The following is a 15,890-nucleotide window of genomic DNA, read 5'->3' as shown; positions in this document are numbered from 1 at the left end:
GAAATTTTGACAACGTGAATTCTGTGGACGGTCCGCGTGTTCCAGACCGGTGGTGGGGGGGCTTGCGCAGTTGCCGCGTGGCACAAAAGTCCCTGAGCTTGATCAAAGTTCCACACGCTTGGTGATGCAAAAAAAACGAGTGGATTTTATTCGTTCGTGCACGCGTCATCACCAATCCGATTGCTTCACGTTGTTTGACGTGATTTCGTTTTGTTGCTTTACGTTGCTGTGGATTACCTTCGATTGCGTACCGTCATTAAATTGGAATATTGTTTTTAGGAGTACGTCGTAACAAACAATGGGAAAGATGTATAGAAAGTACGGGCTTCTAGACTGGAACTTTTAGATTTTCAAACCAGGTTGATAAAAAACTAAATGTAGATGTATGATTATTTTATGCAAACTTATAATTATAAACACACACATACATTTTTGTATATTAATAAATATAAAGACAAATGGTTTTTTCTTATTAAATTATGATACTCACTGTATACAAAAAATATTTAATAAAATATTTATTTAATATTTATTATTTTTAAAATGGTTTTATACACAAAAGATGGAAATATTTCTGTCAATTCATTGAGATTTTATAAGAGTATTTTCCAAATTTCTATCTGTTGGATATATATATAAAATATGATTAAAAAAGAGTTTTAAGTTCTAAAATAAAATGTTTAACAACCATTCTATATAAACTAATAAATTTCATTTATTAATTGTGATTCATTATGTGTGTAGAAATAACTTATAAGTATATTTACTCCTAATAAATTATGATAAAATACATGAATACACAAAAATACCACATATAAAATTTTGTTTTCTTAAAACATATAGTAACAGATAAGAGCAAGATAATAGAATTATTAAATTTTTATAGACGTCTTCATTGTAGCTTTTAAATATTTACTGTTTCTTATGTTTTTATTTATACAGTATTTTTCCCAATATTTTGTTGATCCTGTTGTTCTTTCTTACTGAGCACTTTATAAATATGTATCAAAATGCAAATGCCACAAAAAACTATCGGTATGCAAATTTAGTGAAATTCGGGGGGATTTTTTATAATTTGAACCTGACCCTCTTATTGGAAACAGGTTCGCTCACACTTGAGGGGTTGATGGACTGACCTTGCCCTTAGACACATGCGGATTACGACACGTCGAAAACACACTTTGTCCCCACTTTCGCAAATTCAATCAATATTTTCCGAATAACGTAATAAATACTGATAGAGGAAGCCTCGCATTCAATTTCATAGTTCATTGAAGATCGCCGATAAACATGTTTTCCCCCCGTTATTTTGATCATTTATTACAATTTAGTGCTCGACACGTCGATTTTGTTCCCAACAGATACCCCGGATCACCACCACGTTGCTTCTTAACAGATTCTTTTAGTCAATTGTGCAATAATTCAGTATCACTGAATAATCGATGGGTTTGTTTACACTGTCCACGATTTTTGTTAAGGATCACGTTCCACTCTTGTGGATTAAGTGAAACAGCAAATCTAAAGCCAAATAAAACGAGTCATTCACCTTGTTCTTATCGATTTAAAGATGGCAGTGGAACGAGGAGAAAATAAACATTTGAGAAAACTAAACCATTTGTGGACAAAATAAAAATCAACTATCTGTATTGTCAACTGTTTGGCACGTTCTCAAACAATTTCCACAAAAAGCCAAACTGACAGATGCAAAATTAGATGAAATGTTGAACTTATATTGTTATTATAATGCTGACTAATAAAATCTGTTCAAAAAATAAGCTAAATTATAAAAAATATTCCGGGTTAAGATTGGTGTTAGATCTTCCACATCTTTTTGGGATAAAGAATAGCCAAACTTGTTTGAAACGTGTTAAACTTGTAGAGACAGGTTCAAAGAAAAAGTATTCTGAAAGTGGACCCTTTGTTCTTCTAGGACAAATCTAAGGATTATTTTATATAATTTACATATAAAATAATTGTGGTGCCTAGGGGAAGTCGAAGTGGTACAACTTGCATCTGCCAAAGCAATTTATATAAAATAGTAAAGGATTAATTTATGGTTGTCCTTAGCGGGAAACTAAAACTAAAAATAGTACACATGTGGGATTTATAGTTCACAATGCACACAGCATACAGCACAATATAGTTCAATAATATTTACACATTGTGCAATGAAGAAATTACTCAAGATTTTCGTGTGGGAGGCACCAATTAATGTGAGTTGTTTCGAAAAATCATCGGTATTGTTGCAATATTAAATAATTTTTTATCACATTTACGAAACTCCACGCCTGTTTTATGTTTAATGCCAAAAAACTATTTTTTTTGCGTTAATTTGTGTAATGTGCAAATTTTTGACTATGAATATTCTATGGCGGTGATAAAGTTTTCTTAATTTTACGAATGTTGTGCAATGTTGTTTAGCGGTTCATTTACATTAGTGTCATTAGCGGATGGCCTACCATTTTTGGACTACTTTTACCAAATTGGTTGTTAAATATTTACCTTTTGTTATTTTATATACTTACTCACGGACTAAATTTAAATAAACTGACGTATTTAAATGGCCCAGCTGGCACTTATGGGAGATTTATATTTTTCCACTTGCCCCGGATAAACTGGATTAGCTCTTAATTTTTACAATTTAAATTCCGTGCTGGTTTAGGGGATTTCTGTTTGATCAAGTATCAATTTGGTTCTAGAAACTCGTTTGGCACTTCCCTATGTAAAATGTTAGTCGGAATGGTTACTCGTTTCATTATAGATTATTCCTGGGAATGGATGTTGTGACCTTCTATAATTTAAATATTTTTAATAATGCATGCATGTAATTGTTATGAATATTTAACATTGATTGATTAATTAAATATAAATAATAAAACAAAAAACAATATCTGACTGAGAAAAAGTGTCATTCAGCATTACTCTGTTTATTTTATAACTTATCTATACTTTAGTAACATCTAAACATTTATTTACGAATATTTAGCTAATACCCGTTCGTATTTTGTAAATGAAACGGTTTCTGAGAGGCTTAAACATAACAATACAGGACAGTCATTCCTGTTTTTTTAAAGTACCATGACTTGCATCTAGTAATCGTTTATTGTTAGCTCAATATTACACAATTGTGGTTAAATTTGGCTCACATTGTTGAAATAAAGTTGAACAAGTTTTAGGAATGCGATTAAGGATACAATTCTCACAATAAATCCATTTGATTAGTTTTTACGACACATTAAAATTCTATATTTGTCCTTATTGTATTTATAAAGGAAATAAAAATAGAGTATATTTATAATTTATAGGAATTGATTTAGAAATTAATAAATTTCACAAATATGTATTTAAGTTTTTATTTTGAACATTAGATCAGTATAAATTATTTATAGATTTTTGAACATTTATATAAATGTAATGGTTTAAATATTTAAGATGGAAATGTTAAAAATATATTATAATCAATATTCAAATATTTTATATTAGCAAATGTTTATAAACTACATAATCTTGCAAAATAACAATGTGCAAATATTGATTGGATTTTTTCCCACAATAAATAAACACTAATACTTTAAACATATATTTTTTGACAAACGTAAAGAATTTCAAAATGTTAAAATTAATGAACCTCCTTTGTCAGTAATTTATGTTTATTGATCTAAAATTGGTATATTTTTATCTAATTAATCTAATCAGTAGTCTAATTAGTATCGATTTAATTTTCTTTTGCCATGTTACACAACATAGTGTAAATATCGCACAGAAACCCAGTTTAGTATCTAGAGACCACTGCTGCTTAGAAATCCGATATTCAATCCGTTGCTGCTGTCACGAATTATACCCAACGAGGCCAAGGCTTATCAAGGGTTGTACCATATGGGGTGATAAACGACCTGATATGATAACGCGCACTGCTTCCTCTATTCGTTACCATAAAAAGCCAATAAGCCAACGTTTAACTCTATCTGGAACATAAATATTTCTTTATCATTGCAATACGCCACAAAAAATTTAAATGGCTTTTAAAAGACGTTGGAATGTTGACGATTTCGTGCGAAATGTACTATTATGTACTTTTCAATAAAAAAATATGATTGATAGTAACAGCAAATATTGACTCTCTCAGATACAACATTAAAGTGTAACGAGTCTGCACTAGTAGTAAAAGTTGAGGTCTATCATCTTTTACCTGTGATGGTGAGGTGGTCCAGCTTGCCACCCACTCTACACCACCCATCCCAAAAAACTACATCCTCCTTTCTGGGTTAACAAAGAAAGGGGCAGCTGACGACACATGATTTTTTATCAGATTACTCCGTTACTGACATTGGTCTTGGTCCGCATCTGCTCTCGGAGCATGTGGCAAGCAAGAATGTCCACGGAAAAGATCCGAAATAATTTTAAATATATGTTAATTAAAATTGAGTCGGTGATTGGTAAGTTTCGTGGGTCATTCTTGAATAATCACTTTCTTTGTACGTTGACTTTCGTAATTTTTAAAAGTCGATATATTGTTTACTTTGGATTAATAATTCATACAATATTGCAGACACCAAATTGTTAATCAATGTTTTCTATGTCGAAATTAATTTTATTTTACGCGGGTTAATAACTTTAGTTTCGCCAAAGGTGACATTCATATGAGGTCACTACGTATTTATTTGTTCTGATTTAACTTGCCTGTGGCTTAATTAATTTTTCCATTTAAACAATATAATAAATAGAGATTTATTTGTTTTTATTTACTAATATGTGTATACTACAATAATTATATTAAAATATACATATAAAAAATATTATAATCATTGTAAACAATTGATATTATCCGTTTTCTGAGTAAGATGCACTTTTAATATTTATTTTTGTTCGTAAATTTCCGTCACAAAAGTCTTATTTCAACAAAATGAGTCTTATCCTTTACGTTGCGTCATCTTCACATTACTCATTGGCTGCACCAGAATTTCCGATAAACCCTGTAAACTCGAGGAAAACAAACATCAGCTGTGTTTTGACAAGATCCTCAAAGACAAACAATTAAACAGAGAGACGAGGAGGAGGTTTCGAGTATCTGGAGACAGATGTAAGCACGACAAATGCACAGAATGTCAGGCACCTGCTGCGAAAGGTGTATTTGTGATGCAGACGTCGTCCTGCGTCTGCTAAAGGGTAAGATAACACGACAAACCCATCAATTTATTACTAAAGGGCCAAGTCTCTTTACAACACTTGTTTAACTTATCTAAATTGCAGAAATTAAAAGGCATTTGAATGTCAAATATTTAGAAAATATGCACACGAAATTGGATCGAAAACGTGGTCGGTGAACCTTTCACATTTCATTGCGATAAAAAATGTTTACATTTAATTTTAATAGAATCATCAACTTAAAATGTTATAGTAAATATTTTTCTTGAGTTAAAAACACGATTGTACAATTGTAACAGCATTATTTTGTAGCAAAATAATAGTTTATGGTGGTCTAAATTATCTTAATATTCGTTAATTGGTTTTTGCTTGTAAATATTTTTTGAGTCGATGAATACAAGATATGTTGTGAGTGGGTTCATTTGTAAAAATAATAAATGTTTATTAAAACTATCAGAAGGTGGGTAAGCTAGATCCCGGTACAAGTGAGTCAATTAAACATTGAAATGTTGATATTTAAAGCCATGAGTAATTGAGTGACTGCAAACTTATCATCAGCAAAACGAGTACTTACATCACATTGACTCAGTTTTAACTCGTTTTAAGCTTAATCAGTCACCACAAATTCGACTTGAGCGACAGTTTATCAATATGCCGGACGACGCTATCACTTCTGCCATTGTGAAACAGCACTGAAAAAAATTGCACGTCCTTAATTCTTATCACTTCTTTTCTATAGTTTGTAGTGTGAAATTTATGAAAGCGACGAATTATCAATATTTGCTCTCTGACTGAAGCAGTGGATATTGGAATCAATAAATAAAATGGTTCAAGACACAGACCAACTAATCAACTTGACATTATTTGTATTTAAGTCTTTACAAATACATTGAGCAATTACCATTCGATAATGCTGTTGCACCCAAACAATGAGCATTATAAGAAGAGATAAAGCCACTGAACTGAATCCCGAACCGTATACTGTTCATTGTCATTCAGCGGAGTGTTTCACAGTGAGATCATTCCGCGCAGGACAATGTTACTCTTGGAATTTCAATTTTTTAACAACTGCTCTATCATTTTTACACCGTCCTTTCTTATTATTATTATTATTATCCTACATTTTACTCCAACCGTTTGTGCTCCACATTTTTATTAGGCTGAAATTCAAGTGAAACAAATTTCCTTTAGTTTTTTAGAAGCTTATTTCTAAAAGATATTGAATTATAAAGTTATTAACTAGTTTTACGTATTAAAATACATTAATTTATTTTTATTTCCATTAGTTTTCTGTGTAAACTAGTGTTATCTTCCAACAGGACAAGTTTCCACCAACAAATCGGAGTAAATTTCCATTTTTGGAGTTTATTTACCTTTGTCTGTAATAATAATGAAGTAGTTAAACGTGCTTGTTACCATAATAATGAAGCACAGAACCTTCAATTATAACTAAAATAAGCAGCCATATTATTTTTAATAAGAAGCATTAAAATATAACTAAGAGCCTTTTAGTTGATACGATTTAAAAATAAATTATCGATGGCAATTGCAACGCTCTCGTTTTCCTGTTGTTATTAGCATTACAAATTGTTTTCGGCCTTAATAACACGACTGAAATAAATAAGATTCAATGTTGAATTCATTGAGAAAATAGGCTAGGGACAATTGCCAATAAATTAGAATATCTCCATTGTCTCACTCGTTTACGGGATTGATTTTTATTTATCAAAAATACAAATAAGTTTTTTATTTTATTGCCCACAATGTGTTTCAATTTCATCACCGTCCTAATAATAAAAATGATAACGGTTGATTTTGGCATTGTGAAACGTTTCAATAGATGTGATGTAAAAAATGTCGATTAGTACAATTGCGCATTGAGTTTAATTGTAACGGATTTATCTAAAACTAATGAAATTCCGACATTGAAACGACATGCACTATGTCGAAATTCGTTGCTACATAATAACTATGTATAAATGGGAATTTTACGATTTATACTAAACATTCAATCAGTAATTTGTTGATGAAATTATGTTTAATCATTTTTATGGAAAGCGTTTGTTGACTGGAAATTCCACTTGTTTCGCGATTAAAAATTGTTAATTGGCTCTTAGTTATTGTACTTGTAATGAATCACTGTTTTCATCACATGTTAATTAAATAAAAATGGTTTGGATTTTTTTCATGGATGTTCAAAATTTGGACTCCGAATGGTTATCGGGTGAGATGGTTGCTGCGCAATTGACCACATGATTCTCGTGATTTATTAACACAAAAATGAATAAAACAAACATTGTATAATTATTAAACAAATCCTTATCTTTTGGTCCATTCAAGATTTAGCAATAACACGCGTTTAGGACACCAGAGGTATAAAATATTATCTATCATTGTACTTTTTGCAAACAAAAACCTTAAATTGAATGTGTGATTAGTTTCGTAATGTTTAACTTTGAAATGATACTACATAGCAATTATTCCAAAGTTTAAATATATAACGGTGCGGTTGCAAAATGTATTTAGGTGTTGTAACTGTGTGGCAATGATTGCCTGTAAAATTTACACCATCAAACTGTTTTTCTTTAAATATTTAAGCTATTTGTATCATCATGTAGCTGGAGAAATTCACTCATTTATTTAAACATGCACACTTTTTAATTTAAAAAAGGGTACATGTTACACAAAATTTAGCTGTTCATCGAATCCATTCTTTTTTAAGTTAAAGTAAAAATCTAAAACTTACTTTCTTGTGTTCTTCCGTCATGGGCATATCTGAAAAATTTGAACAATTTAAAAAAAAATATTCATACGACGATTAATTGTAAATACAGTTACAATTATTCAAATAGTAAAGTTTTTTTTTTAAATTAACCATGAAACATCAAGAAAATAATAAGAAAATAAATTGGTTTATAATATCACAGTAACAAATTAATTGTACCTTGAACACTTAATTAGTTATTGTTAATGTTTATAACAATGTTCCCGGAAGATATTTACATTTCTCAATGAGCAAGATATTCAGATATTGCTTTTAAAGAGGGAAAATAACCATTCCTAACTAATTTAGAAGTTATTATGAGTTATAAAGCAAAGTCATATTTTAAATATTGAGCATTTATGAGTGATTGAAGTGATTAATCGATTTTTGTGGAAACAAACATGATTAACAATCATTCCAACGTGCTGACGAAAAATGGGCACGAGTTTTGCTGGAGGAATTACAAGAATAAATTACCAGAAAGATCCGCTTAACAGGTTACGTTGTGGAATTTACATTTCCAGATAAATTATCTTGTTTACTATACGTTAATAATATTTACTAAAAGTTCGCCGAAACATTTAAAAAACTATTTAAAAACACGTAAATATATGGCAACATATTCTCGGAAGAGAGTTTCCCAAAAAAAATCATCAAGATATTTATTCACAACTCGATCAGAGTAAATATGATCATTCTATTTATATAATAAACTGATGGTCGTGAATGATTTACTTATGATAAAGTAAATTCAAACCTATATGTTGTAGTAAGTTGTTATTCTTGGGGGCCATTCAATTACTTACGGATGATTTTGCCATTTTTGAATCCCCCTACCTCCATTAAAGAGTACATAAGACTATATTAATTGCAATATTTTATAATTAATTGAATAAAATACTTTTCAGTGATTACCAGAGTTCCTTAAGACATATTTTTGTGTAGAAATAATTAGTGGAACTGGTGTGACCAGACGCATTAGAAGCAGCCATCAGTAAACAATCCATATTAAAATGACAGCATCGACAAAATCCCAGAAGCAGATTATATCATCACAGAGAACGAACGAACCATCTAAAATGTTACCGGATAGTTTCCGCATTCGCAATCTGCGTTCTGAGTAACGAAAACCCGAGAAACTCGAGTAACCCAAAGAGCACGGTCGTCCGTCCATTTCCCCGAACCGAAACGGCCTCATGCAAATGATTTTGGGTGTCCAGTTAACAAATGGCGAATTCGCAGGATCAACAACCGGTTAAATGTAAATATACGGTGTGATTTAATTCAGCACGTTCATTTTTTTTCGTTGTGGTCGCGATTAGAATGACGCCGATGAAGAGAATCGAGTGTTGAGTGAGTTATGGCTGCGAAGGTCAATGGATTAAGTTTTCAATGTGAACGTAATGTTGACCGTCACTCGTACGGTTTTGGTGCTGGCAAAATCTTTGTCTAGTCCGCGGGTTCATCCTGTGCCGCTCTTTGACTCACTCCTCATCTAAGGCCGCAACAATTTACCATTTTCGACGTAACTTCCGGAACTGTTGGATAATTAAAATTTGCAACGAAATCTTAATTAGCCAATTGAACAAATTGTTGATAATGGTCGCAAAAAATGAAATAAATCAGTACAATTTGTTTGATAGTACGACGACATAGTTATAAAAGTTTAATAATTATTATTACTAATAATTGGTAGCAATCACTAAGATGATGCAACTCTGAAGATACACTGACATGAGAAGAAGATTGTGGAGTACGTGTTGCGAAGTAGTCTTATAAAAAATAATCTATTAATCAAGCCTCATTAAATGTTATTTATTGCTCTGATACTCAAAATAAAATTAAACAAATCTTACATAGTTAAGAAATGGATGCAAACGGTATGAGTAAAGTAGCTTATCTCTTGCAAAAAGCTTCCAAGAATGATGACCACATCCTTATCAATTATTTTAACCTGATTGTGAGAATGACAACAGATTTTAAACACCTACTTACTTCTCTTGTGGTGTTAATGACATCATTGACACAACAAAAAAAAAAATAGAAGAGGATGTTTACGGATTTTGTAAGACGAAAACAAACAAACATATTTTCATAATTTGTTTTCTGCGGTAACAAGTTATCAACTTGTTTTTGTTTCAGGGTAACTAAATATGTTTTGTTAAATGTGGTTTGATATAAATTTTTTGAACATTAAGAAATGCCGCCGCAACCATCAAAGTGAATCTTGAAAATATTTCTAGAAAATAATTACTAAACTATTTATTAAAATTAGCATTTTTCAGGAATTTCTCACTATTAATTTAAATTTTAAAAATTCCAATTTTTTATTTAAAGTTTTATATTAGCAATTTTACATTTTAAATGACAGTATTTGTCATCATTAAAATGGTAGATTTACATAAAATAAATAAATAAAAATAATATAACCGTTTGATCCAACTGAATTTTGAGAGAGGCATCATGCCCGACAGAGACAGTAAAAGATGCAAACTTACTGTCTCTTACTCTATTCATGATATCTCTCTCAAAATTCAATGGGATCGAAGGCATTCCAATCGTTTGTTAAATTTTAAAAAAGTCAAAAAAGTACACATAAAAATAAAATATGTTTTATAAATCTTAATTACTATTAATTAATTTAAATCTCTAAATGTGAAGAAATGTATTGGTAAAAAATAATCAATTAGAGATAACATTTGTGTATTAATAAACATAACATTTTATCATTTACATTACTATTTTTATGATAATTGCAAACATTCATAAAATTTCAAATAATTGCACCTGTATTCTAAGCATGAGGTTAACGATAATTTTACTGCTGTTTTAGGAAAAGATAACAAGATCACGTTTGTTTATAAAATTGTTTTTTGCCCTGTAAGTAGAATTTTGTATTCCTCAAAGCAAGGCGTTCGTGGTGGCTGTAAAAGCGGCATTATTTACAATAAACAATGAATGTGGGGTAAATAAAGCGTATCAATACTGTAAATAGGCTTGCGGTAGGTCAATATGATGTTGACTCGACAGTGGCTGGTTGAATGACCGTGGTGAAAGTCCTCAAAAAAATCTCTCGCCTATTCGCCAAAGTTCATTTACACTCGTTCCCTCCTTTCTACCACGCTAAACCGTACAATTTCTTCTTGCATCATCCATTAGAAATTCCATTTCGCCAGTTCACTGTCTTGCCGCCGTGATGCAAACGAATCCGTTATTATTATTTGTTAATCGCCTTTCCTAATCGCCTCTTTCTCTTGAAACTTATTCCCTTGCGGAATTCTCTCAAATTTATGTTGTGACGAAACCTCAGCACACGTATCTGGTTATTTAATATGGGGTTGCTACAAGTCCTCTTACATTTTGCTACTTTAAACAATCTTAATGGCTAAAAGTTTTCGCAACTTTTGAAATTACGTTATCTATCAATTATTTCATCAGCACGTTGATCTCTCACTTAACTAAAGCCGATAAAGATATTGATAACCGCATTTACGAAATATTTAATTCGAATGAAATTCTGACCAGTGCCTCAGATAATTTTGTGGCTTTTCAAATGATAAAAATAAATGCAAAGTGTCACGTAATCATAAAACATGTCATAAATATTGTATTCGTATTAATTTAAATTCCGAAGTGATAACTATTTTTAATCAGTACGCAACACAACAAAGGATGGAACACATATCAAATTTTGTTTGTTTATCTTATTGTTTTAACGAATTCATTTGCATTTGTATGTGTACATTTAATTTATCGAAAAACTATATCTTAAATATGATCAAAATTCAAGTATATTCAACTTCAAACTTGGGAATAACCATTATTAAACAAAGAGACAATTTTAAACAAATGAACTGTTTCCAGGAAACACAACAAGGATTTTTATACCGATTGGGAAGCCTCTGATCCTACGAAGCAAATTTACATACTTTTACTGTATATATCATATTCCCTGAGGAAGAGATTTTTTCAACAACATGTACAATATTCTGATTAGACAGACAAAGATACACAAAGTGAGCGTAATCATTTTTATTGGGCACTTATCCCAAAACACAATCCCATTCACTTTCTATTAATTGTTTACAACCGCGATTATTTTCCAGAACGCCCTGATCACGAAGCAGAATTTTCTGCCATGTGTGAACGTGCAAACTGGCAGATAGTCCAAGTTGCACCATTATGGATAATAATACTTCAAATGTGTTTGTTACTGACAAATTTAAATGAATTGCTCTAAGTGAATAATTCTATTGATATTACGAATGTAAACAGGCGAGTAATAAACAACATTGGTGATCAAAGAGTGAGTCACTTCAATTGAATCAAATTACAACTTTTACCTAGAGTAAAAATGTTTTGAGGATAAGTGGATAAGACCAAGGAATTAATTGTGTTAATTATAAATTCGTTCCAGCACATCACATAGAGTTGCTAGACTACTTTGAAGTATAATAAATTGGTAATCCTACACCAGTAACAACAATTATTATAATCATTCTAATTCGCATGACGTAAACAGGAGAATAAAAACAGTAGAGCGAAAAACAGTGAACGAATGCAGATTCCCAAGAACGCTTCCACGTTCCTGATCGACAGTGCAAACAGAGGATGTTGTAAAGACCCCGATAATAATTTGGTTCAAAGTGCAACAAGTGTTTACGAAAGAGAAGTTTTTGTCTGCACGATAACCGACGATTGGCCACAATGTTGCATAAAACTGTCACATGTCGATAATAATAATTCCTCAATACTCTGTAATCGTTTTGGATTCGCCACTAATTTGTTTCGTTCAAATTTAGATAGAGACTGATCCCGGAGGGAGTCGTATAATAACCATCCATCACTGTTCTACGCGTGTTCGCAAATGTATAAATAAATATGGACCAACACTGACAATATAAATAATGTAAATAGTGATCATGTAAAGCCGGACGTTTGCGATTATTTCGTTGCAAAATTTATCTTCAATGTCAACGCATAGATCCTGAATTATATATATAACCAATTCTATTTTTTCTGTTTGGTTTTAAATGTGTAGTTTGGAAGCAGTAGATAAGTTATAAATTAATTCTAAGCTAACAAACATTATTATGCAATTAAATTAAAACATCGAGAACTATGTAATCACATGACTCACTCGTAATTTCTTCTTTTGCATTTTTTGCACATTTAAAATCCAATTAAACCAATTTGTTGTTGCACTGGCAATATTACACGTACTATATATGCAAATGAGAGATCGATTCATTGCGAGTAATTCACAATTAAAAGTGAGCAAAATCCAATTATAAAATTTGTGGATTGCGTTAGGTCAAGTATAACTGGGCTAGGTGACTAATGACAAGGTCCCCTCTCATGATTCAGGTCGGGGACAAAACTCAGATCTACTGCAAATGTAATGTCACAATAATATAAATATTATTGCAAAAGCAAATATTAGAGATACCGACTTGTTTTCTTCTTTTGTGTATCGTACATTTTTTTTTTGCAAAATTTTACAAATATTTCTTGGATTGTTTCAGTTTTAATTAAACAAATTAGGTCTTGGAAATGTATTTTATAAATAAATGGCACTTTTCAGAAACTAGTTTTACAATAATTAACACCTGTGCGCATTTAATGTTTACGAATTTCACAAGAATTGCAAATATTTAATTCGACTGAAAACCGTACAAATAAAAAGATATTATTTTTTAGATCACAGTTCAGCACAATACATTATAGAAAACCTATAATTTAATATTTAAAAATCATATAATAAAAAGTACATTGGTTTGTCTATACTTATAATTATTATTATTATTATTATTATTTGGGGAGGATTCCCATATCTAAATCATATTTTATAACTTCATTAAAATATAAACAATACTGCAATTAACGTAGTTAACAATATTATGCATTTATTTTTTATTTCGAATATTTGTTTTTATGGAAGCAGTGTCGCCATCTATAAATATGAATTTAAATTAAATAACGTACCACCCTGGCATAATAGGTGTCGCATTTATAGATCCCTATATTTTTAAAAATTATTCTTGACTTGATGTACAGAAAAATTAACCTAAATAAAATGAATACCGATGTAAATACTAATTTAAATCAAAATGAACTGCAGTATAAAAATGATGATCCAGGATCAGTTCGTTACGGTAATTTCATCAATTATTACCAATTTCATCCGCCTGAAAAAAGAGTTGAGCATCTTCTGATGAACATATGGGACCATGAAAAAGGAAAGAAACAAGTGCTGCTGGATATCGGATGCAATGCTGGGGTAATTTAATGAAACAATTCAGTTCCAACGAATTTAAATAGTGGTTTTTAGAACTTAACTAAAGTAATACATGATTTGTTTACGCAAAACGTGTGCAATGACACAACAACTTATGGAGTTGATATAGATCCAAAATTAATTGAAAGAGCTGTACATGATTATTCTCAAGATAAATTGCACTTTAAGTGTGCTGATGTACTCAAAGATAATACTGTCATAAAGGAAATTATGACTGCACATAATATCCAACATTTTACCACCACTTTTTGTTTCTCTGTAACAATGTGGATACACATTAATCATGGGGATAAGGGACTAAAACAATTTTTAAATTACATTTCAAACCTCTCTGAAATACTTGTAATAGAACCACAACCTTGGAAGTGCTACAAATCAGCAGTGAAAAGGTTAAGAAAATCAAAAGAGGAATTCCCATGTTTTAAAGATTTAAAAATACGGGAAAATGTGGAGGACATAATAGAAAAATACTTACTCAACCACTGTAATATGATAAAATTATGTGAAAGTGATAGAACTGAATGGAGCAGAAAATTGTTATTTTTTAAACATGCATAAAGTTTGTAATAAAATGTATATGTTTTTTGTTTCACTTAATCACAGAAGACAAAATTATATTTTGATAAGAAATAACATATTTTTAAAGAATTTTTTTATAAACATATATTCTATATAAATATTGGTACATAATTAAATTCAAATAAACAACATAAAATTTATTTTACTTTTTTATTTAACTTAAATCTTACTTTATAATTAAATTATTCTAAATAATGAGTAAAATATCAATTTGATATTTGTGTTTGAATGTACAAAACTAAGATGAAACTTCCTCATTTTCCCCATCAAATTCCAATTTTACATCTTCATGAAGCCCTTCAACATCAACTTCTGATTCTGCTGCATTTAACATATTTAATGTGACTTCTTGCTTCATAAGAGGCTGACTTTGCTGTTGAACTGTGTTAATTTGTCTCACAGGTGGTAAACCAGCATCTTCAAACGCTTTTTTCTTTAGTGCCGTCCTAATTTGTGATCTGATTTTAGTAAAAGAATAACATATTAGTTATGTTCAAACTCAGAAGAAATTGGGATATTGACTTACACAGTGCGACGTTTAATGTGTTCACTTATTTGTTCTAAACCATCTGAAAATTGCTTGACTACTTGTCTAAGCATCTCAATTTCTTCGTCTGTCCATTTTCTAGAAAAGCAAGGCAGTTTGAAGTATGGCTTAAGTGCATTGAATAAATTATTATTTATAGATTGTGAATAATACTCTTAATACTTCAATGACACACTTATAAAGACCTTGAGTCAAACTCCATTGATTTCAAAGATAAACGATAAGCTCTGTCGCGTTAAACAAACAAAACTTACCCGGTGGGACTCTCGGCGTTTGGATGTAGTTGCATTGTCAAATCTCCGAGCCTATTGAATGCCTGTCCGGCTGCGGTGAAAATCTCGCCTACCTAAATCGCCAAAATTACAAATTGGTATTCCAGATTATTTTAAATTTACCTTGCTGGCGGAACTCATTGTAATTTATATTGGTCTTTCAGACGTTGTTTGCAAACATAACCTATATGACGATGTTTGATTTCTTTGAAGGTTTGTGACCCGGCTGAAGATTCGATGAGTGTAACATAGATGGCACTTTGTTTTTATTTTTTATTTTAATAA

At 30.8% G+C, this 15,890-nt stretch overlaps 2 protein-coding genes across 2 annotated transcripts; one reads left to right on the top strand and one right to left on the bottom strand.

The window, feature by feature from the left end:
• The first annotated feature begins 13,946 nt into the window (after positions 1–13,946).
• LOC109594265 (probable RNA methyltransferase CG11342) lies at positions 13,947–14,925 on the top strand. The gene is made up of 2 exons (XM_049966890.1): positions 13,947–14,189; positions 14,241–14,925. Exons 1-2 carry the CDS (start codon positions 13,959–13,961, stop codon positions 14,763–14,765), a joined length of 756 nt encoding a protein of 251 aa, XP_049822847.1. The 5' UTR covers positions 13,947–13,958; the 3' UTR covers positions 14,766–14,925.
• On the bottom strand, positions 14,923–15,831 carry LOC109594302 (chromatin complexes subunit BAP18). Its single transcript, XM_020009510.2, has 4 exons — positions 15,729–15,831; positions 15,588–15,679; positions 15,313–15,411; positions 14,923–15,244 (listed from the first exon to the last, which is right to left on the bottom strand). Exons 1-4 carry the CDS (start codon positions 15,744–15,746, stop codon positions 15,025–15,027), a joined length of 429 nt encoding a protein of 142 aa, XP_019865069.1. The 5' UTR covers positions 15,747–15,831; the 3' UTR covers positions 14,923–15,024.
• Between the last annotated feature and the right edge of the window lie 59 nt (positions 15,832–15,890).

This window comes from Aethina tumida, chromosome 4 (assembly GCF_024364675.1).
Source record: "Aethina tumida isolate Nest 87 chromosome 4, icAetTumi1.1, whole genome shotgun sequence".
NCBI classification, from domain to species: Eukaryota; Metazoa; Arthropoda; class Insecta; order Coleoptera; family Nitidulidae; genus Aethina; species Aethina tumida.
Note: the sequence above shows the minus strand (reverse complement) of the source record. Positions and strands in the feature narration are given on the sequence as shown.